A 23,162-nucleotide genomic window follows, 5' to 3' on the forward strand; every position below is an offset into this window, starting at 1 on the left:
GTGGGTAATGATTTGCTCTTGGTCTTCTAAAACTGCTAACAACTTAGCAAGTAAACATTCTTAGAATTACGGTGATTGTCTAATATAAATAACACCAAATTTGCTGTTGTTGGCACACTTTGTAGACAAAAAAATAAAAAACAATGTTTTCACAAAAAAAAGAAGACTGCAAAGGAAGGCTGCAAAAGCTCTTCAAAATTGTAATCATGGATTCAAAGCTTTAGCACGTAAATCATATAGAATATTAAGCAGTTTTGTCACACTTTAATTATTGTTATTAAGTATATTTTCCATTATAATCACTTCTCTTTTTCTGATACTAATCTATCACACATCATATTGTTAAAACCATATAAATTGTGCCCTCCCCCAGTGCCCCTTTTTTGGTTTGGGCCACTGCCCCTCAAAATGTCTGTGCACGGCCCTGAGCTAAAGTATAAGAACTCACCATGTGTACTTGTAGGCATATATGGTAATAAACCGCTCTACCATATGCTCTATCTGAGGATGTGTCAACTTCATGCCACTTCATGCAAGGTGCTGCATGCTTGTGTTACCAGACTAGGGTTGATGTTGTGGTATAGTGGCCATCTCTTTATTTCTGTCAATGTATGCGTGCATACAATATAAGTCTGTGTTCATCATCTCAGTTCTCTTTTTAGATCCTTTCACTCTGCTTTATCGCCACCATTTCCTCTCATTTTTTAATTTTTAACACTGTTTATCTTCTAAGTTCCTATGCATTTTCTCTTCCTCAGTCCTCCTTGCATTTTTCTATCTGTATCCCTCAGTAGCCTCTGAACTGAATGCACAAATTACATTCCCTCCACCTTTTTACTCACCACTAAATCTTTCCTTTTTTCCACTTTGCTGAGCTTGAATATTTCATTCCCCCCCATCAAATATGCATCCCATTAATTAAGTTAAATTACTCCCGACTGCCAAATATTCGCTGCCGATGACTGTCAACACAAGATGCATGGCTTTGAACTTCTAATGACACGGCCTCACTTTCAGCTGAGTTACAGCCTTCAGAAAAGCGTCCGCGGGCACGCGATCAACGCCCTTCCTCGATGCCAAAGCCTGGAATTAAGTGCCGGTTTCTTTTTCCTCCGGCTTTTTAACAAGCAGCACAATGGATGACACGCACGCACTTGACAAGCAAGAACTTCCATTTTAATTATATACCTTTTCCTCATCTTTTAATTGCTGTTGTTAATCAGTCATTAACTTCTCCCGCCCCCCTCCCGTGCGCGAATCCTAAATCTCCCGCGCAACGTCTCGCAGCTCAATAAATTCCCGCGCACCCCTCCTCGCGCCGGCTCTAACGTGTAATTTCATTTATTTTTAAAACTGTCATTTTTCCAAACAGAGGTATTTGTTATTTGTTCCAAAGGGGTTGACAGTAAGGGGATTTTAATCATAACTTGCATTAAATTATCAGTCTCCGGATCTGTCAAAGAGGATAAATTCAAGTCGACGTTAAAGACGCCGCTATTGAGTAATTGTGTTCTGGGCAACACTAATATTACCACTGACTGATTCCAAACAATGGTGATTGAGCTATAGGGCTATTTGCCTTTCACCCTCCCTCGATAATTCCAACCTGTCCGAAAAGCCAAAGGACTCGATATGAGTACAGATACAGGGGTGACAATGGGCCTATTTGTCTCTCCTCCCTCTGAAAAGAAGCAGATGTTTCGAGAGGAACTGACTTGGAGTAACATGAGCCAAAGCGGTACTTTAAACAGCGCATCGCACAGTGGGAGTGGTGAACTGATATGATATGACAGACAGGGCTGAGATGGGTTGACAACAACAGGAAAGGCCTAGAAAAATACTCAGCATTGCCTCAAAAGACCTGGGTGCCAACCGTGTGGAGAAACAAATTATAGGAGAACTTTCAAAATGGATCTCTAACACAACTTTGCCAACATGAAACATTTATTTATTCCAAAATCATTACACAAATTCAAAACTTTTTTGGTATTATTAATAGAGAAAAAGATAAATTGTCAAATCATGAAATATACACATTAGGCAGACGCTTTTTTTCAAAGTATACGCTTTTATCAGCATGTTTTTTCTTTGGGATCGAACCCACAACATTTTGCTCTAGGCCTGAGCTACAGAAAATCAACGAATAGCTCTACCTATAACCAGTATATTTGGATAGAGAGAGACCTGACAAGCTGATATCAGAGTCCGTTTTAAGACAACGCTTTGTAATATTGTTATTCAACCCATACACATCACAGTATAGCGCTAACCAATAATTACAATCTATGAGCTGGCGCTACAGCCATGACAACAGTACTTAAGTCTTGTTAATATAGGGTGTCTGTTCTGGCCCTTGTGGCAGATTGCGCAAAGCAAGTAACTTCCTCTAATGTTATGAAAGAATATGATTAATACGCTACTAATAATTAACGTTGTCACCAAAGCGAAACAAAAATTGATTATTCGCTTAGGTGTCCTGCGTGTTACAGGTATCATTAACTGTAAAAAATTGATATAATCTCCCTAAAAGCTTCGCAATGAAACCTTAAAACGACTAAATTAATAATCATCTGTCTTAACGACGGCGGTCGTAAAATCGAGTATTTTTTCAGTTAAAAAGTCAACACAAACTCCACCGCTACTGAAAATATTTCCATTGGAAAATTTTGACGAATTGCAACTACTGAGAAATCGTGTTGTTAGGTAAGGGATATAAGCAGGCCCTGGGAAACAGATATGTGGCGTCTAGACAAATTATAACCTCATCTGTTTTGCCTAATGAATTATGCAAAGAGGGGACCTGGCTTGGGCTTGGTTAAAAGTAAATATTTAATATTCATCCGCACCGTCTGAAATTACAAAACACTTTGCATAGCTAAATGTTTTTCCACCCCAGTAAAATTGCCCATTTTGGCCAATTTGGTTTATGCATCTCAAGACGTTGATTTGGATATATCGAGCTTTTAAACCCAGTCCGTTTGGGGAGTCTCTTTTTGTTGTACAGTAACCACAAATAAATGGCTTTCACAATTAGAGGTTTAAATAATGCAATGGCTCATGTTCAGTCCTAAGCAGGATTCCAATGAGCTTTCTAATGCATGTAATGATTAAGTGTAATTCAAATACCAACTGTGTTGTTCAAAATCTGACAGGCAATAATTTCCTCTATTATATTGTGCCATTTAATTGCCTGCTACCGACAACCTCTGACGTGCCATGAGGCAATGATTTACAATTACTCCAGCAGTAAAGATCAGGGGATGACAATATAATCATCTACACAGAGATCCCTTCTCATCTGCCACAACTAGTGAGGCAAGTAAAAATAGTTTGGAGCTTGTAGTTTTAACTCGAGGATTAGAAGATATTACGCCTGCGAAGACCTTTGAACAATAGCAGTTGTGTTAAGAGCTGGCTGGGCTGGGATGAGACGAGTCAAGATGTCGTTTTCGCTGTCAGAGACAGACCTCACATGTGTTCGGAGGGACATTATTGTTGGGGGCAAAGTATTACTGATGTTAGAGTTTAATCTAAATGAGGAGAGATCAAGCAACACCCTCCGTTACCGCACCCATCCTCTTATAAACTCCATACGACTTTATTACCATATAAATGATAATGGATAAAATAAGAAAAAACTCCACATGCGCACAAAATTCATACATAGTGCCGTTCCCTGTTGTAGTAGTTGCCTGATATAAATGTTTCAAAAAGACAAAATAAGCAATCGAGGCCCTCCAACAGAGGGACGAGAAAACCCGAACACCCAACAAAGTTAAGTATCTTGCCCTAATTTGAGCGTGAAATTATGGAAAACAAGTTTACTCCATATTAAACCAATGTTTCACAGCATTTAAGGAGCTGATACATAATTTAGCGCTTACAAAAACGAGCACAGCATGTCGGGGGGCGGGGGGTCCTTAGAGGGAAGGCAAGGCTGCTGAGTGCAGTGCCTGTTTAAAAATGATGGAGGAGAACAGGGGATTCTCATTAAGTGGCTTCACTCCACCCCGAGCAGCAGACACTAGAGAGAATGTAGACAAAATCACAGGCTCGTGTTTCCCCATTAAATATGAAGGATTGTGCAATATGTGCAGGCAGGCAGTTTGCCGGGGTCAGCCATCGCCTTCTTTCTGCTGTTTCTGCAGGTCATGTCATGATGACCGACTTTACCCTGCGTTCAATCAGTTCCCCGTGTTTTAGAAGACGGGGTAGGAAAATAATAACACCAGGCAGGGGTACTTTTAATGAGGACAAATTAGACTTTAAGACTTTAAAGCAGTGGAAAGCTGCAAGGGACAAGAAGTTTCATTACGTGACCTACATGGAGCGAGCGTTATTTTCTTCGAATCTGCTAATTCAAGTCATATTGACAGGCTGATCGACCTCGATTTTCAGTTTACTGGCTGTCAAAACTACAGAGGCTCTATCCCAAATGTTATTTTAAACCCTCACACCGACCAAGAATCTATACTTTGAACGCTGAGACTCTCATTTACGATAGCAGTTTGCATTAGTGCATACTCGGCAAAGAGTACACTGAATTGTTGACACCTGCATATCGGTCTTTCAGCATCAGAATTACTGTAATATGACATTAATATAATGTAAAAGAATAAGGCTAAACACACACAGCATCATTCTCGCACCTGACAAATCGTCCACCTCACAACCGCAGTGAACGGAAAGCTAAAGCCGATCCCAAATCAGGTCGTTGAGGTCCATCTCCGCAATCACTCACCGGCACTACCTGACATGGCTTTTACTTTGATCTCCCCTGTCTCGGATTCATCTGCTGCCGACTTCACTGACTCCAATCTGACCCAGATAAAGACTCTGACCTTTCCGACCAACTCCATTACATGCAGCTGTACTGGGTACAAGCTTTTAAACGACTGCAGTTTAAATGTGGCCATTACCGAGCCGGTGTCCGCACAGATTTCGTTGTCAAAGCCAGGCAAAGGGAAGATGGCCACACAAAATGACTCTTGACCTTCATTTACATTCGTTAATCAAATGTCACACAGAGTATGGGTGTTATCAGTGAGTCTGTGTCCGTCTCCCGAGAAGATTTGTGTTTTCAAACAGGTAAATAGAAAGAGCTGCTAGTGGTACGTGTTAAAGGATAATCTTTAGTTAAAATGCAGTATTTTTTTTGTTCGAGTTAATTCGAAAAGCAAGATGCAACGTGCAGGTAACACGTGATTTATTTGTATCATTAAGAGAAAAGGAAGATTGAATCGAATTATAAACTACGCTGGTGAAATAAGAATTCTCTCGCTGGTGCTAAATGCAGGTTATTTTAAATAAAGTGACCAGTGCTGTTTTGTCACATATAAATAATACGAAAACTCAGTGACCAATTCGTTCCAATACAATAACCGTGTCGTGAACAGCACAGCTAATGACCTGAGTGCTACATTTTGCATTCTAATTCATTCGCTACCTAATTGTGAGTGGACACCACCTTCTTCCTTCCCATCTCTCTCTAGACTGCAGAGAAGCCTGGCTCGGAAAGGTCAAAATGGCCGACATTAATCAGATCGCCATATCCACAGCCCCTCCCCGTCATCGTTACTGTGCTAATCACTCTGGGTTTGGTTGCAGAGAGGTTTACTCCTAATTATTGTCATTAATAAATCAGACGAGTCAGGCTGTCGGGATGAAAGAGAGGCCGTCCCTGCTTGCCATCCATCAGTGAGGCAGAGAGCAGGAGCGTCCAGTCATTAAGAAGCCGTTGAGACACACGGTTGCATTGGGGACTCGGCGGCGCAGACAATAACATAGGCAACTTTTTCATCAACCTGTGGCTCTGTAACCAACCAGGAGAGTCCGATCTCGGCAAATCATCAGTCAAATACAAGAGTAAGTTAAAACGAGATGTTGCTAAAAGCAGGTGACTTTTGGGATTTCTAGGAGTTTACAGTAAAAACAGTATAGATTTGAAAATGAGCTAAACATTGCCAAGATGGATTGGTGCTTTTATAATTATGCACATAGGCTATGCTTATACCATAGTCTGAATTTTAAAAAACTGTGGTCTATTAAAACTTAGAAATAAAGTTTTACAAATGTGTTAAGTTTTATGTTTTGAGGTGTAAAATGCAGAGGAAATATTTAAGATGACTGCATTTATATATATATATATATATATATATATATATATATATATATATATTAGATTAGATATATATGTTAGATTAATATAAAGGACTTTTTATGCTTAAAATGACAAAAAAAAATTATCAGATCATGCCGGAATAACATGGATCATTACGTTTATCCAAAAACTTTACGTTTACCTATTTCGCGCATGCTTTTTTCCAAAGTGACTTACAGTACATTCAGGCTATACATTTTATCAGTATGGAAGTTCCCTGGGATCAATCGCATGACCCTTGAATTGCTCTATCAATTAAACTACAGGAACACCTGGAAAATGTATAGGAAAATACAGCTGACAAATTGTGTCAGCTCAAAAGGCCCACAGACCAAATATTAAGAAATTGTTAAATTCAAGCAAATTTTAAAGAAAAACTTCTTACTTATATTGATTTGTAAGTAAAATGTCTGAATTAAGTGTTATACAAGAATGCAAAACATACAAAACAAGCATTTTTACTAGTGGGTTTAGGCTGCAAAAATCGTATAATCAAAAATTGAATAAAGACGAAATTCTTTATCCGTTTTATACATGACTACATTTGTATTTGTATTGAATAGAAGGATTTATTTTTGCACATAATGCATTGGGAGTCATCAAAATTCATCATAAAACAGAATCAAAATGCATCACATGCTCATATTCTGCCCTAAAGAAAGTCACCCAAAAAGCAAGCCCTAAACATTTTTTCAAAACACAAATTGACACTCGGTTGATGTGTCTGTTGAGGACACAAGTTTAAAGCACAGTGCGTCTATTCGCGTGTGCGCGCGCGCCATGCCGCAGAGAGAGAGAGAGAGAGAGAGAGAGAGAGAGAGAGAGAGAGAGAGAGAGAGAGAGAGAGAGAGAGAGAGAGAGAAAGAGAGAGACGTGGCACTGCCATCACATCTCATCAAATTAAGGAAGTCCATTCCACTTAAACGAGTTCTGTGAATCTAAAATCGACCATTAATGCAGTGTCATGTTAAATTAATACTGTCATCTAAATTCAGGGTTTCTGCAGGTTTCACCAAGTCTAATTTAAGACTTTTTAAGACCCTTTTAAGACCATAATGAATTAAATTTAAGACCTATATCACGACAATGAAGTCCAATTTTATAGTCCAGTGTGAAAGCATCCATTTGTTTTTTAGAACCTTTTATCTTTATTAAAAAAAAACAGTATTTTCTAGGGGTGTGACAAGACACTTGTTCCGCAAGATAAAACGAGACTGGTTCACAGGAATAAGATCAGACAAGATTTTTACACTTTGCTGATATTACAAGTTTTTCACCTAAAAAGTCATACGAAGTTTTAAGAAATCCCCAATGATAAAATATATGAAGAAAAATAGCATTATAATTAACTAAAATCACATAATTTTAAAATGTTTTAACCAATCTAGGGGTTTCACTAACAATTATTTTGGTAAGGATTATGATCAAGTAATCTGATATTTTTTGGTAATAAAAATAGAGCTAAATGGGCCAAAGCATTTACGATGACAATAGTGATGAGACAATAATAATTGGTTCAAATAATGTATAATGTGCATAAAATAAACACATGGTTTTATATAACAACAATGTTAAAATATTAGGTGTGGTTACCCAGATTAAAACTGGACTAGGTCTTATTTATATTAGGACATTTAAGGAGTTTTTTTTTTTTTTTTAAATATAACTTACAAAATACATTACTGGTGTGCATCTTGAGACAAAACACTGGCAGTGAAATATTTTATGGCAAAAATAGAAATAATTAAATTGATGAGACCAGGACTAAGGGAAAGAGTGTAGTAGATCCACCCTCCGGAGCAGAGGGGGCGCTAATGCACCTATAAGCTAGGTGCCAACCGCCATTAAAAGAAAAAAGAAGACAGGCTTCGTTCGTTTTTGGACTTGGCAGTGGAGCCAAACGTTTATCGGATGTCTGATGGAGCAGAAGCCGAGGTGCTTAAAACTGCTGATGCAGATGTTTAGCATGCCGTGGTGCTCTTTAGGGCTACTGCTGCAGGCACAACAGAACGGAGAAATGCCGGATGTTTTAACAGGTTTCTGCAGCGGCTTTATGTTTCTTACATTGCATGTGTGACACTAAAGCTTTGATGCCCATTGTTCTGAGTTTTACAGCTTTCTTGCAAAATAAACAACGGACCCCGTACGCTAACTTGTCTTTACCACGGAGCAAAATCAGGGTTAAGTAACCAGTTTTCATTAAATGTGCACTTTCCCATAGCTAAAACTCACACTTTTCTCCATTTGCTTATACCCGGTCCACGCACTTTAGCGAATTCCCCGCAAACTTGTGCTTTAGTAGATTCCACCTATTCAGTTTTTCCTGACACATAAGACGAACATGTATAAAACAGTTACAATCTTCTTGGCGGTGTTGGTTGGACAACATTTTAAGACCTTTGATACCCGGATTTAAGACATTTTAATGCTTATTAAGGCCTTATTTTCATACTACGGAATTTAAGACGTTTTAAGACTTTTTAAGGATCCGCGGACACCCTGAAATTACTGGTATGAATCTTTCACATTTGAAATGAGACCAAGAATGACTTATTCATTCTGTGCTATCTCCTCTGATGTCATCCCCATTAAACATAACCAGCAGAGCTGTCTTGCCCTAATTGTATTAGAGGGTTAGGAGAGTGTTAGGCTGTTCAGAAATCATCATTTAGTATGCTGATCAACGGCTTTAGAGTACTGAATAATATCTGAAATGAGTTGTGCTTTGAGGCACGCGCAGCAAACTGACAACACGTTGAGATCGAGTTGATATGAATACCGTACGTCATGACGAAATACATTAAATGTAGGCGCATCTCCCGCCCTCCTTCCTCAGTAAAGAATGAAATTCAGAAGGGTGTTTTTTATACGAAAAACAGACAGAAATCGTGTTTGACTGACCTTTCATCTTTCCCACAACTGCACAAGCACCTGAAATGTGATATCGTTATGTAGCCTACAAAAGTTGAAGAGTTGACTGACGTAAATGCTTAGCACGTGTCGTGCCAGTACATTAACATAAAAATAATAATTTAAAGCGTCTGACTTTGGTATAAACTAAACATATCCAAAGACGTTTTCTTTACGCTGTAGACTCGCAAGGCACGTGGCTGATACATCTGCGCGCGCGAAAATGAAGTGGCCGAAAGTGATGACGTAAGGGCATATCATGATTTTTTATTTTTTGCTTATAATGGCCTTAGGTTACATTAAACTATCAAATTGAGAACTTGGTAAAGGCATTTATTTGACAAAAGTACTTGGCAAAAAAAAAACACCGCTTATTTAGGGAATACACCAAAATGCAGAAAACAAGCTCACGGCATCTCCAACCCTGGAAGGCACCTGTCCTGCAGATTTCAGTTCCAACCCAAGTCAAACAAACTTGAACCTGCTGAAGATGTTCATGGCTATACCTAAAAATTTGAGCCAGTAGACCTGCATATAAATATGCAGGACAAGTGCCCTACAGAAACAACATTGGAGACCCATAGACAATGATTACAATTTTATTAGTTGATAATATTCCCCCTTTTTCCGATTATATTTTTTAAATATTTGCCCGTGTAATTTGAATAAAGGACAAAGATGTTAATTTTCCAAAGTTGGGTAAAGATTTCTTACTTCTGTACGTCTGAAACTCGTGACAGCATTTTATACATAGCATAAAAGGGCAAACACTGCTTAAAAGTTTTCAAAAATTGAGAATTTTTATTAATGTGTAAGATAGTTACGCTAATGTAATCTGGTAATGAGCCAGACCTCATAAAACTGGTGGACCTCAACTCCCTCTTTTAGTTTTATAGAGGCTGGCTGCAGGTGAGACTCTTCTGATTTACTGCATTTACTTTCCAAAAGCATGTGCATTGTTTAACATACACACAAAAAATTCCGTTAAAGGTATGCTTTAAATAAGCTAAATAAATTGTGTCATGATTTGTATCTTTATTATAACTAGTATGCGCCAGTAGGCAAATTACACAATGTTTATTTCTCATAGGCTATATATCTTAGTATCAGCATGCTACAGTAGCTCAAAGTCCTCATCTACTACATCAGTAAAAGTTATACTATAGCTCAAAGGTCCAAGGCTACAGCCCTGCACTACAAAGATGAATAAAGTGGTATACGCACCAGCAGTGGCAATACAACAAAACAAATAACAAAAAACATTTAAAAAGCTTTACCTTTTTAGTATTATTTATTATGATTGCATATTGCTGTTAATAACTGTTGTTACCATGGTATTTATCCATAAGGAGATGATTAAAAAACTGCCAAAAAAATTTAAAAATGTATCAACAAGGTGCCAACATACTGTAACGCAGTACGTGCTAAATGCTTTAAAATATGTGAGCATGTGTCACCATCTAGTGGTAAGCATAAGAAAACGACTAGTACACAGCAAACCTTTGTTCATCACATCCATAAAAGGGGACCCTACAATACTAGGGAGATCTAGGGTACAGTCCACTATTTGGGCCCAGGGAGAAAGGCTTATCCACACATCTTGCCCCGAGTGAGTGCATCTACAAGTCAGGTATAATACTTGTAAGGAGATTAAACTTTAAACACGTTTATATGTTCACCTAAAGCAGGTTAAAGTTTTACATGTCCAACCATAATCATGGAGAAAATAATTCCAAACTTCAATCTTTGTAAACATCAAACCAGCAACACGATTTCACTGCCAATTGCAGGACAACCTGCATTCACTGAAGGTCTGACATTCTTCTAAACCAGCAAGACCTGATGAAATGTGGCTGTGCTCCTCACAGCGAGGCCGGTAAACAGTTTCCTATTCAAATCCTCCTGCATCACGACTCTTCCTACTGACAGCCATTGCCACAGGCCATAATATCTCACAAGGCCGATGTGCATTTCAACATGGTAGATAAAAAAATGTCAGATGGGCCGAAACTGTTCGGAACAGAGGCAGAAGAGAGGGAGAGACGTAAAAAGAATCTTAAGGGCAGAAATGGGCTGTCTGCTCACATTTAGTAACTCAGTGTCATAAGAAAATAGCGCCACCAGACAAGTTTGTCCATTTAGATTCATTCACCTCGCTTCACTGTGGTTGCTCAGTACCTGAGGCTATAAAGGAGGAGGTACGGGAGAAATGTGACCTACTGCTCAAAAAGTGCAGACATACCAGTGTGCTGTCAGTCCACCTGTGAGCACCAGGCATCAGCTTAGTGAGCTTACGTACAATAAATGTTACAGTACAGTCTATACATGCTCTTGTAAATGAACTTTTGTGAAATTAAATGAGTTATAAAGTTTTTTTTTAATTCCATGAAACTGCATTAAAACATTTAAGGCTATAAAGGGATATCAAAATCAAAGGTTGGTGGTGCTTCCAATCTAGGGCCTGTTTAATATTTGCGACAAATATGTTTACACATATATATGCATACTCCCAAATGATGTATGCAAGCACACAGGCATGGTCACAAATATGCATCAAACAGTTTAAGACTCCAGATTTTTATTGTATAGATATCCAAAATCAGTTTCAAGCAGTGCATAAAGTTGTCTAGCAGCAATACAATAGTTGGGGAAATGTATTTAGGAAAGGAATCAAACAGTTTCAATTAAAAAAGATTATTTGCAGGTAATTGTGTGCATATGAAATGTATGCAAACGTATTATCACCAATTACATGAAGTCATAGTTCATATTAATGACAGCCGAATAAAAAAAACAGATATTAAGACATGAGCAGAAATATGATATGGACGATAGAGATACATAAGCATAAATGAACAGTGTGTTTTAAAATTTTTATAATTTTTTATAACTACAGTAGATAATTTACTGTATAGCGTATCATTTAATAAATGGACTACGGTAAAAGCAAACTGGTGACACGTACACATAAAGTGTAGTTTACTTACAGGTGTTTTCTTTCGACACATAAATGCCACCAGGGTGAAATAAAGCTTGTATGATATGACATCATTTAGAGGCTGTACCCTTTTCTGAGTATTTCATATTGCAAATCCTTAAAAAAAACACCAGTCTAGTCAAAGGCGAGCCGGACATTCCAGTTAACTAAGCTGAGATACTTCATAGAAGTAAGCTCCCAACATCTTGGTGCCCTGAATATAGTTGGATCTGTTAAGGCAGAAAAACAGAAGAAAACACTGAAATGATTGCTGTTTGCATTGTCTCGTAATCCTATATAACAAAGAAGAATTTCTTAGTTGGCATTAACAGTTTGCCTGTGAGGGAAATCATGTGCAAGTACAGGTACAGGCAAGTTTCATAATCAGATCTGAACAACAAGATGTTTGTTATAGCTATGCACATTAACATTACCTGTTGAGTTTTTCATTCTGAGAGTGAGCTCCATCGTCAGATGAGCCAACAGGAAGCAACATAACATTTTGTCCCGTAGCTTCTTGAAAGGTTAGGGTCACAGGGATACTTCCTCCTTCACGGGTGAGGTCAGGCTCCACACCAAACACTAAAAATTAAGTGTTTAATTTTACACCACAATAAACAGTGTTAAAATGTATTATGGAGGCAAAAAAAACTTGCACCTACCGGTTTTCATTGCTTTTCTTCCAGCCATATAGTGAGGATGGTTAAAGTCAGACACCCAGGCTTTGGCTCCATGTCCCATATATGCCTTCAGTTTGTTGGGACTCTGCAACTCTGCAAACTTCTCCTCAAGGTGAGAAATTACCTGTGTGATAACCAATGCATGTCAACACATGTACTCCGTATAGGTTTGCAGATGACTTTTCAAACGGGAAAACAATGCAAACCTGTTTTTCCACCAGTTTAGGATCCATGTCAGGTACCAGACGGATAGAGAACTTGCCGATGACCTTGCGAGGAATAACAGTCTTGGCCCCTGCTTCGGAGAACGCTCCCTCAATGCCATGCAAAGAAAGAGATGGGTATCTCCAACGGTGCATGAGAATTTGTTCCTGTAGAAATTCAATATACATTGTTTTAGTTATGTTATATGTATAAGCCTCTAAAGGTTCATGAAATGCACACAAATTTCATTGTATGTGACGTGCTCTAGAAATCTAATTTAATATCTAACCTTGGTGTCATGCATCAGTTTCTTTGTTCCAACATCTTTGGCGTATTCTTCCATATCAAACTCAATCTTCTCATAGAGTTTTTTCTCTTCATCAGTCAATTTAGCCACATCGTCATAAATGCCAGGGACTAAAATCTTTCCCTTATTATTTACTAAAGAGCCTAAAAACATAACATGCAAAATCTAGCATTTTAGAGTGTGTTTAAAAAACACTATCAAATTAACAAATAATCAGATGAATTGGTAATGATTGATAGTTGCTCTGTACTGCTGCTCAACCAACCCAATGACCTATTTACTCCAAAGAACCATGTGGGCATCTACCCAGTCTTACCCATCAAAGCTATAAGGTCTGTCATAGCCTCATGAACAGATCCTCCAAACACTCCAGAGTGAAGATCTTTATCACAGCATTCCATCTGGAAACAAGAGACATTTGATCAAACTCTCAACAAAAATCAGGTTATGAATATGTGTGATCTTGCCTGTAAAAACCCAACTGTTCATTTTTTGTTTCCAACTTAAAATCTTCCTATATAATGTAAGGAACATTTTGTAAAAATATAACCTTGAAATCTTTAATAATGACTCAGTAAGGCCATGTCAAAGATTGAAATCAAAGTGAAATCAAACTATGAATCTCCTAATCTCAGATTTTAGCTTGGATTTCACAAACAGGGTCGTATATTATGAGTACGTTTTGTGGAAAATACTACAACTAATTTTGCTGCACATTATGTCTATCACATTATGTCAGGCTAGTGAAATTGAAATTTGTCATTTTATTTAAAAAACTAATATTAGGCATTAGTCAGTGGAATAACTCTACCATTAACTGAAAGAAAGTTTCTAATGACAACTTTTATGTCCCATGATTTATTTGTATTAAAACCACAAGAAATATTTTGTCATGAAGTTCACATTAAAACATAAAATCCTTTAATATACCTTTGTCTACTTTTGCTACGTTTCAGTTTCCTTCTATATTTAGTTGTCCATGTTTTACACTTGGCTTACACTTTCAATCTCAAAATTCATAACATGACTAGGGTTGTAATGGTATACCGGTTTGGCGGTATACCTTGATATTAACTTTTACGATTATCATACCGTAAACATTTGCTTATAAACAGTTTTGAAAAAAAATAAGCAGATCTCACCTGCGCTACTACGCACATGCAACTTCATTTGGCGTGACTGCTACACATAGACTCCACTCTTTTATGTATAGCAGAGAAAATGTCAGAGACTACAAATTCTGTCCTCTATCCCCCACCAGAAAAAAGGAAAAATTTACAGTATGGGAATACTTAAGGTATACGAAAAACAAACGCGGGGTTGTCCTTGAAGATAGATATCCAGTTTGCAAGAAATGTGGACGAAGAGTGGCTGCAAAAACAGGCACTAAAGCCCATTTAAGTGATTTATATTACAGATCAATTTAAGTTGATTATACTTAGGCCATATAATAAAAACTATACATTTCACTCACTATATGAAGATGTTAACAAATGAATATATCCAGAGCAGTTCTGAGAGAATTTTATGAGAATTTTATCATTTTATTTAAAAGAATCAAATTAAAAGAATAAAAAAAATTAAGAATCAAAGTTTACTTTTTTCAAAGGTTTTTTGTTTTTTCCAAAAAAGTTTAATATAATAAACCATATGTTCAACCCAAAACCCTATCTGTTTTTTATTAATTTAAGGGTCTTTGTAGCTAATAATAATAATAATAATAATAAGTGTTTAATACCGGCAAACCGCGAAACCGTGATAGTTTCTGAAACAATTATCATACCGTGGAAATCTCATACCGTTACAACCCTACATGACACCTACAATGTAAAGGTCCCGTTCTTTCTGTGTTTTTGAAGCTTTGACTGTGTTTACAGTGCACAATATAACACGTGTTCATGTTTCACGTGTAAAAAAATTTGGTATATTCCACACAATTTACTTATCCGTATACCGCTGTTTTCACTGTCCTCCTTGTTCTATGAAGTCCCTCCTTCAGAAAGATGTATCGAGTTCTGATTGTGTAGTTTGTTTATTGTGTTGTGATTCGATAGCAGCTTAGCTTGCCGTTAGCTAAGCTGGCGACTGATGTATTACTGTGGGTGGAGTTTAGTCAAAAAACTGTTCTACTGACATTATTAAGCAGGAAGTAGAGGACTGTACAAACCGGCCGTTTACTGTTGGCTTTGAAAGGCGAATTTTGTTAAAGAAAATATCGCCTGGCAGTGAACTTTGAGCTTTATCATTTTACAGGTATTATTTAGGCTATTATAGCAACTTAACACACTAACTAGGGTTTCAAAAATGGGACCAGAAAGAACGTGACCTTTAATAATCATAAACAAAGAGTAAAATAAACCATTTCCCATTTAGGATAATTACCCCTGCTACAAACATATTCACTGTTGCACATTGTTAATTCATTAAAAAAGGGGCTTAGATGCAAATGCCACTACCCACCAAATCAAATATTAGATAATGCCATTAACCCGAATGCTTTCGTCAAGTATTATATGTAAATCAAATACTTTCGCTTTAAATCTGCTTAATCCCTGCCTCAGGCCATTGAGAAATACTGGTTTGTTTGCAAAATACATTAGGAGTCAAAACATGTCACATGACACACTTAGAGCACATCTGAGCTCTTCAAATGTTAATGCTGTGTTGTCGTTTTCTAAAAGCCTACAGTGCCAAAGGTTTCTGATATACATAGAAACTCTCAATTAGTCATTAACTCATACCTCGATAAAAAAGTAGCAGATTCCTCTCAGCCCATAGGTAATGCAGGGCTTGGTCTTCCCCAGCCAGTAGTTATCAGAGATGCAAACGTAGTCGACATCCTTAAAGAAAGAATCTTTACGGGAGAAAACCAGCTCGTCCAATCCCTCTGAGCCAGATTCCTCCATTCCCTCAAAGCAGAACTTTATATTGATTGGAAGTTCCTGTGGTAAATAAACGTATATAAGAACCTCTTTCATGCCAAGGACCACTTGGTGGAAAAGAGATGTTACTATTTATTTATAATTTAAAGTTTGGCCTGGTGTATTTAAATTAACTAGTGGCAGTATTGTTGTGCATTTTCTAAGCAAGACACATTTAATTTTTATTTATGCATTTGTCAAATGCTTTGATCAAAAGCAACTTAGACTAACTTAATCAGTGTACTGTGTTAAACTGGAATCAAACCAACACCCTTTGAGCTGCTAAAACAATGCACTTCAGGCACAGACATTGAATGATGAAAGAGAAGACAAAGATCATCAAAACAACCTTTAGACTGTTCGGCTATCAAGCTGTCAAAGAGTCCTTTAAAACTAATGACATAGTTCACTTGAAAGATAATAATGCTGGCAATCTGGATACAAGAAGTAATTCATGTAATGTCCTAAAACAATGACATTTTTTTGTTGTACGTGCAGTTGTTACTTGATTCACATGAAACCGAAACTGGCTTGTTTTTCTGTCATGTTTAAATTCAATGTCATATGACCGGATTACGCAATGCAGGCTATAAACTAAATTACGTGGCATTCTGAACCAATGATACTGTCATACTGCTTGTAATGAATTTTGCTTCTCTTAAAGGTTAAATTATAGAGAACTCTGCACAGGTCTTCAAAGCTATATACGTGTCAAAATATACCGTATTAGAAAACAAAAATGCTTGTACCTGTCCAATCTTCTGATAGGCCTCAATGATGTTGAACCAGGCTAGTACAGGCCCTTTGTCATCAGTGGATCCTCGTCCATACATTTTGCCTAAAACACAAGTGAATATAGTGTCTTCATAAAATACAATGTCATTGTATCTGAAACAGGATTATAGTTGTCAATGTTTCAGAAAGCAACCTTATGCATTAAAGCTACTAAGAAATTAATTTGATTAAAAATTATTCATGCTGTCTACTATAATCTTTTATTAAAATGTAAAGACACTACGCAAAACAGAAGGATTTTAAGTCTTAAAAGGAGACAATTTGTATGGGAACCCAGTTTTATGCAAATAATTAAGGTTTCTGAACATTCACTTGGTGCAGCTAAATAGTTGGTAATCAGCTGACAGGTCACAAGCCTTGACTCAGGCGTCTTATCTATCTCAGCAAAAAAAACACCAAAGAATGTGTCTAAAAAGTTATTTTGGTTGGAAAACACAAATGTAAAATGCTGAGCTGTTGACATTTCCTTATTGTGTGTCATCAGCCACATGCAAACGTGACAATTTTTTAGCAAAACACTAGCGGACTAATCTTAACCAGATGACATTTGCATAATATTGTGAAAAACCAATCACATGAAAATGTGTTCATTTGCATTAAAACAAGTTTCTTTAACACAAAGCAAGCAACAAAGCTAGTTAGCCCCAGCCCCAGAGAATACTATTGTACACCTTAAAAAGAGATGGCACGTTTAAAGAAGCACATGTTTGTTTATACCATCTTTTTCCACAAGAGTAAAAGGAGGTGTGTCCCAGCCATCTTCAATGCTGGCTGGTTGAACATCTAAGTGTCCGTAGATGCATACAGTCTTCTTGCCTGGATCTGAGCCAAGTCTGCCCAGAATGATCGGAGGAAGAGGGATTTGCTCACCTCCTGGTAACTAAAACAAGATCAAGTGTATGGAGAATGCTTGTGGAGTTTAAAAGTATAGACATATCTACTGTATAAAGAGCTGCTTTCAATTAACTAACAGTTAACAGTAAGTCAAGACATACTGATGTATTTTAAATCAAAATGGCTACTATGTATTGTAAAACAATGTTATGTACTGTATTGATACTTTTATCACAATTCATTTAGTCTGGACTTTCAAGACATTACATAACACAACCGCAACATAGCATGCACATGACACATTCAGTCAGGTGATCAACCACAAACATGTATAAAAAAAATGTATAGTCTGCAATATCAGTATATCACCATTGCAATGCAATAATGTTTTCAAGTTTTAAAGCCAGACACAACTATACCAACAAAAAACAAAGACTATACAAATGTACTATTAAACAGCCAAGAACCTTAGCAAAACCCACCTTTTGCATGCCAATGTCAACCAACTCAGCAGTCCCCCCGAGTCTCTCAATATCTTTGGCTGCCATTTCCATCATTTTCTTAATTTCTCCTCGTTTCTCTGCCCAGGCCGACACACTCTGTACTTCAACCCATTGAGCCAGGCGCTTCACACAGCAACAAGGTCGAGGAAGTTATATTACAGTACATTCACTGAGAAAATTTAATAGGCTAAAATTGATTATTGTAAATGTGAAAAGTTGGTATGAAGAAGGAAGATATTTATTACCTCAACATATTGGTCCTGGTGCTCATCCACATATTTAAAGAGTGCTGGCAGGTATGACATCGTTCTGCTTGATTCGATCACTCAGTAAAAGAAAAACGTCCTTCTCTAAAAGAAAGAAAGATTGACGTGTTGTAGAGATTTATCTTGAAACGAAACTCCTCCCAGCACTTTAACTGCTGACAACATCATATGCAGTTTTAAAGGGTGACAGGCTGGTTGAGCTTATGAAGTACATAAACTGCATTCAAGAAAAAGGATGCAATGTACGTATCAATTAACGTATCTAAAAATAAAAAATCTGCCCTTTTCAAACCTTCATAAAGTTTGAGAAAAGGTTTCAACCAACAATGCATCATACTCGAGTTTATAATAAATAATCGACTGACTGTAGATGCAATGTCCAGTAGTAATTAATCAGTCGCTCTACGTAATTCATTCACCAACCCAGTAAATTATAATTTAAGTAAAAATTACACTGTTTTTACCACTGTCTTCCCACAGGCAGCGTTGTGAAAAGCGGAACTCTGTGCAACCAAACCCGAGAGTTCTTCTTCTTCTTCTTCTTTGGTGTTTATTGGCGGTTGGCAAACCAACTAGTAGGTACATTACCGCCACTAACTGGACTGGAGTGTGAAACAGGATACATGCTTATGAGATACGTGAATTGATTAAAAAGAAAAAGAAGAAAAAAAACGAAAAGCTAAATTCTTTTGATTAACTTTGTTTCTCTTATAAATTTAATGATGTAGTCATATATTTTTCTTTCCCCTAGAATACCTGCTATAGTAAAGTCTTTGTGATCAACATTCTTTAATGACTGAATAAACTGACATCTTTCCCCAGTCGGCATTTCAACGTTGATTCAACGTTGAATCAACGTCAGGTACCAACGTTGAATCAACGTTGGATTACCTTTCGGTTTTGCAAAAAATTTCAACGTTGAAATCACGACGTTGTTTCAACGTCACACTTTCAACATAGGTGAATTATGGTTGATACCATGACGCAATTTCAACCTTCTATTTCCTTGTTGTTTTTAACACTAAATATAGATTTTTACTTTACACTGCAATACTCACGAAATGATTTACTGTAAACGTGTCATTTTTAATGCAATTATCATATGAATGCATCTTGCTACGCATAACTTACAGTACAACCCCATTCATAAAACTAAACACTTAAGGAAGGTAAAGTTTAAATGTGGACAAATAAGATAGCAGGTGCCTACCCTTTCCAAATAAACATGAAAGCAGCTGTTAAAAATATTTTTTTATGGATAAAAACACATTCTTTCAAACAGTTAGGTTTCCATTTAATAGTGCAGAAGTGGAATTTTCTAAATATAGAATAAAATCATAAAATATGAAACAAAATCATGTTTAAAAGTCATTTTATTAATCTGAATAGAAAAACTTTATTCAAGAAAAACTGCAAATATGAATTTTGTTGTTGGTTTAGTTGACAGTCTTCTTATGGCCATCACCACCCATCTATTCTGGCTCATGCTGTACTTAATACGATGACAGCATCTAAAGAGGGGGGAAAAAACAAGATATTTAATTTTCAAAAAATGCTGCATTTTAGCCCATGTACAAAAAAATCTTGTTATTGCACATCAGGGCAAGATGCGTTTTCTTTGATGAAAGAACAAAGCTGTTGTGTTTACGAAGATGACAATGAGGTTCAATTAAGATCATCTACAGTGCATTCAGAAATCATACACCTTTCACTTTCAATTTTATGTTGTTGCATGATACTGTAATTGTTTAGATATTTTTACAAAGTAAAAACAGAATTTTAGAAACTTTTGCAAATGTATGAAAAAAGAAAACATATCATATTTACATTATACATATTCAGACCCTTTGCAACAACATCTGCAATTTAGCTCAGTTGCCTCCAATTTCTCTTGAGGTTGCTGAGATGTTTCTACACCTTAAAGCGTCCTGATGAACACAAAGATTTTTTAAGGAATGTCTGCAACCAAACTGACCAGAAGCACCATTGACTTACATAGTAGGATAAAAGAATACTATGGTAGTGAATGGTGCTTCTGATCGATTTGGTTACAAATGAATCCAATACTGAATGCTTAAGTGATATTAACTTTATATTTTCAACACGCCTAAATGAGATGCTTAACAAAGCAAACACTGACAGGTTGCTTTACGTGTGGGTCAAACAGCCTTGTGTGTAGTCCCTTACCAATGAAATCGAAGATGGACTTCAGAACTTCTGGACTGTCTGTGTAAGACTTTAAACTCGCTCAGACCAGCAAGGCATCTTGTTAGCAGACATCCCGACCTGATCAAAAACTTTTGATTAGGAGATGTTCTAATCCTATTTTTAATATATGTTTTACAAACTTACCACATGTGATCTGGCAAAGCGACTTATGAAACAACATCTTCCCAAATCTCCTCTTCAGGCTCATCTTAGCGATCATTGCATTTGATAAAGTTTGGAAAAGAAAAACATATTTCATTAGTATAGAAATATAAATGTAATCTTGTGGTAAGAAATACAGAAAACTGTGGCCCAAGTACAACTTTTAAAGAAATTAAGAATGTTTAAATTTTTTGTCACAACACTATTCATTACCTTTTAAGGGGGAATGATTTGGGGATCTGGAAAGACACACTACTTCACCTCTCTGTATTTTATCACACGTCTTCAAATTGCATGTTGATCTGCCTACAATTTAAAACACATAATAAAATAAAAACAAGTCATAGCCCCTTTTAAAAAGAAAACATAAATTGTGAAATACAAAACACTGCATCTTAATTATTAGGATTAGTAGAATTTGATTTGGTTACAAAACAAATATTAAATGCATTGTAAGGTTTTAGGGGAGACGCTTCACAAAAAAGAAATGGTAAATTACGGATTTCTATTACAACATGGTATCTTGGTGGTGCATTACCAGGGACGGTGGCAGCTCATTGACAATTAAAAAAATTATGATTAAACCCAAAATACATAAAGATAAGAACAAATAAATGCTGTCAAATTCACCACCACAAAGACCCATTTTTTTCTGTCAATATGAAGCCTCTTTAAAACTTGCATCACCATCCACTCTGAAAACTGGATTGACTTTTGTCTCTGTCTACTGAAAACAAAGTGTTTGAAATATGTAGGCCTACATACTGTAGAAGGAATAGTGGCATACAAAAGAAATTAATTGCTGTGCTGAAAAGTAACCATTGTATCCTAAATTAGTGTCTTATATTTTCCTAATGACAATGATAAACCAGTCTTGAGAAACAAGTAGCAGGTGTTTTTAAAAAGCCAGTCTCAATTCTCACCTGTGAAGTTTCTTGTTTGTGTGTCATTCTGTTTCTGATCTGACAACCCTTGCTGTCCGTTTCTTGTTCAATCTTGACAAAATATAAAAAAGTAAAATTAGTGCAATATTGGAAGAGAATTCTATAATGACTTTTATCAGAACATGAATACATACACTTGCATACTGCATTTAAGTAAATACTGTAGAATAGCAGGGTTAACACAACATTACCTGATCCAGATGTAGTGGCTGCTAATGCATGAAAATCTCAGCATTGACAAGATCATCCTCACTTTTCTAATTTGAAGGGCTCTGATAACGAAGACATTACAAAAGAGTTATAAAAATATACTAAAAACAAGAGCATATTTGTCTAGATAACCAATATTTTCTATTTCCATTAAAACTTGCTAACTATTCAACAAGTAAGCAAAATTACACCGTTACAATGTATTTCAATTCGAATAGAACATGCCAACTTACACGACATGATATTTTCGTACAAAGGAGTTAACTTAAGTGTTTCATGCCGCTTAAAATCATGGATACTGCGCGAATGACCGCAGGTGCGATCATAAGCGTAACATGTAATTGACTGATTGCCATGGAAACATGAGGGTCACGTCGACTATCTTGTCCCTTTTAATTTTATAACTGCATTTATACACATTACCCCGTCGAGAAAACCTCAGCATGATTAATATTGGATTCGACGCCCATGTTATCACGTCATCAATAAGTTTTGATTAATGTCATTAACACGAACTGCTATACATATCCGTGATTGCGAATTCGTGAGCCATAAAACACCAACATCTCATCTAAGTTTTAACAGTAATATGAATTTGAGAAACTAAGCAGCTTACACTGACCGCACCGCACTCGAGCTGCTCCTCCTTACAAAAGGCTGATAGGTGTCTGTGGCGCCTGTAAGACCTCTCGGATATAAGTTACGCTGACTGAACTACGAAATCAACACTTTTTCACCGAAGTTGTCCAAAAAAGCCCTTACATTTATAACTAGTTGCTTTTCTGAAGCAAAAACAACCAAGTGGTTAAGTTGATAAAAACACACCTCATATTAATTTATTAATATTCATAATAACGAAGTCCAATTTCGGCGGGAACATCCCGTGGACTAGCAAATTAACTACTATAACGAATACATTCGCAACTAACAGAAAAAAAAACCGATTTGGCATCGTGCTTTTTTATCATACCACTTTGTATATGTGAATAAAATAACTTTATGCGTTTACATTGACTTATATTTCCTTACCTCTTCTTTCTCTGAAGCATTTTCTCGTGTGATACGCAAGATCTCGAAGACA

At 36.7% G+C, this 23,162-nt stretch overlaps 1 protein-coding gene and 1 long non-coding RNA gene across 7 annotated transcripts; both read right to left on the minus strand.

Moving 5' to 3' along the window:
* Positions 1 to 11,631: 11,631 nt before the first annotated feature.
* cndp2 (carnosine dipeptidase 2) lies at positions 11,632 to 19,109 on the minus strand. Of its 3 annotated transcripts, none has more exons than XM_065288911.1 (12): positions 19,022 to 19,109; positions 18,537 to 18,641; positions 18,271 to 18,414; positions 17,672 to 17,834; positions 16,909 to 16,997; positions 15,980 to 16,180; positions 13,555 to 13,639; positions 13,221 to 13,381; positions 12,934 to 13,098; positions 12,710 to 12,851; positions 12,482 to 12,629; positions 11,632 to 12,277 (listed from the first exon to the last, which is right to left on the minus strand). In XM_065288911.1, the coding sequence occupies exons 2-12, from the start codon at positions 18,594 to 18,596 to the stop codon at positions 12,211 to 12,213; spliced, it is 1,425 nt and encodes a 474-aa protein (XP_065144983.1). In that variant the 5' UTR covers positions 18,597 to 18,641; positions 19,022 to 19,109; the 3' UTR covers positions 11,632 to 12,210. The 3 variants fall into 3 exon arrangements, with proteins under 3 accessions (XP_065144983.1, XP_065144992.1, XP_065144999.1); XM_065288920.2 differs by having other exon boundaries at positions 18,537 to 18,644; positions 19,023 to 19,073; XM_065288927.2 differs by having other exon boundaries at positions 19,011 to 19,045.
* An 803-nt stretch (positions 19,110 to 19,912) lies between these two features.
* Positions 19,913 to 22,961, minus strand: LOC135772066 (uncharacterized). 4 transcript variants are annotated; one of them, XR_010543216.2, is made up of 8 exons: positions 22,698 to 22,961; positions 22,063 to 22,143; positions 21,851 to 21,922; positions 21,141 to 21,233; positions 20,910 to 20,973; positions 20,745 to 20,843; positions 20,385 to 20,485; positions 19,913 to 20,068 (listed from the first exon to the last, which is right to left on the minus strand). It is a non-coding gene; the product is annotated as an uncharacterized lncRNA (long non-coding RNA). The 4 variants fall into 4 exon arrangements; XR_010543217.2 differs by lacking the exon at positions 20,385 to 20,485 and having other exon boundaries at positions 22,704 to 22,956; XR_010543215.2 differs by lacking the exon at positions 20,385 to 20,485 and having other exon boundaries at positions 22,698 to 22,953.
* Positions 22,962 to 23,162: the final 201 nt, after the last annotated feature.

Source organism: Paramisgurnus dabryanus, chromosome 19 (genome assembly GCF_030506205.2).
Source record: "Paramisgurnus dabryanus chromosome 19, PD_genome_1.1, whole genome shotgun sequence".
Taxonomy (NCBI): domain Eukaryota; kingdom Metazoa; phylum Chordata; class Actinopteri; order Cypriniformes; family Cobitidae; genus Paramisgurnus; species Paramisgurnus dabryanus.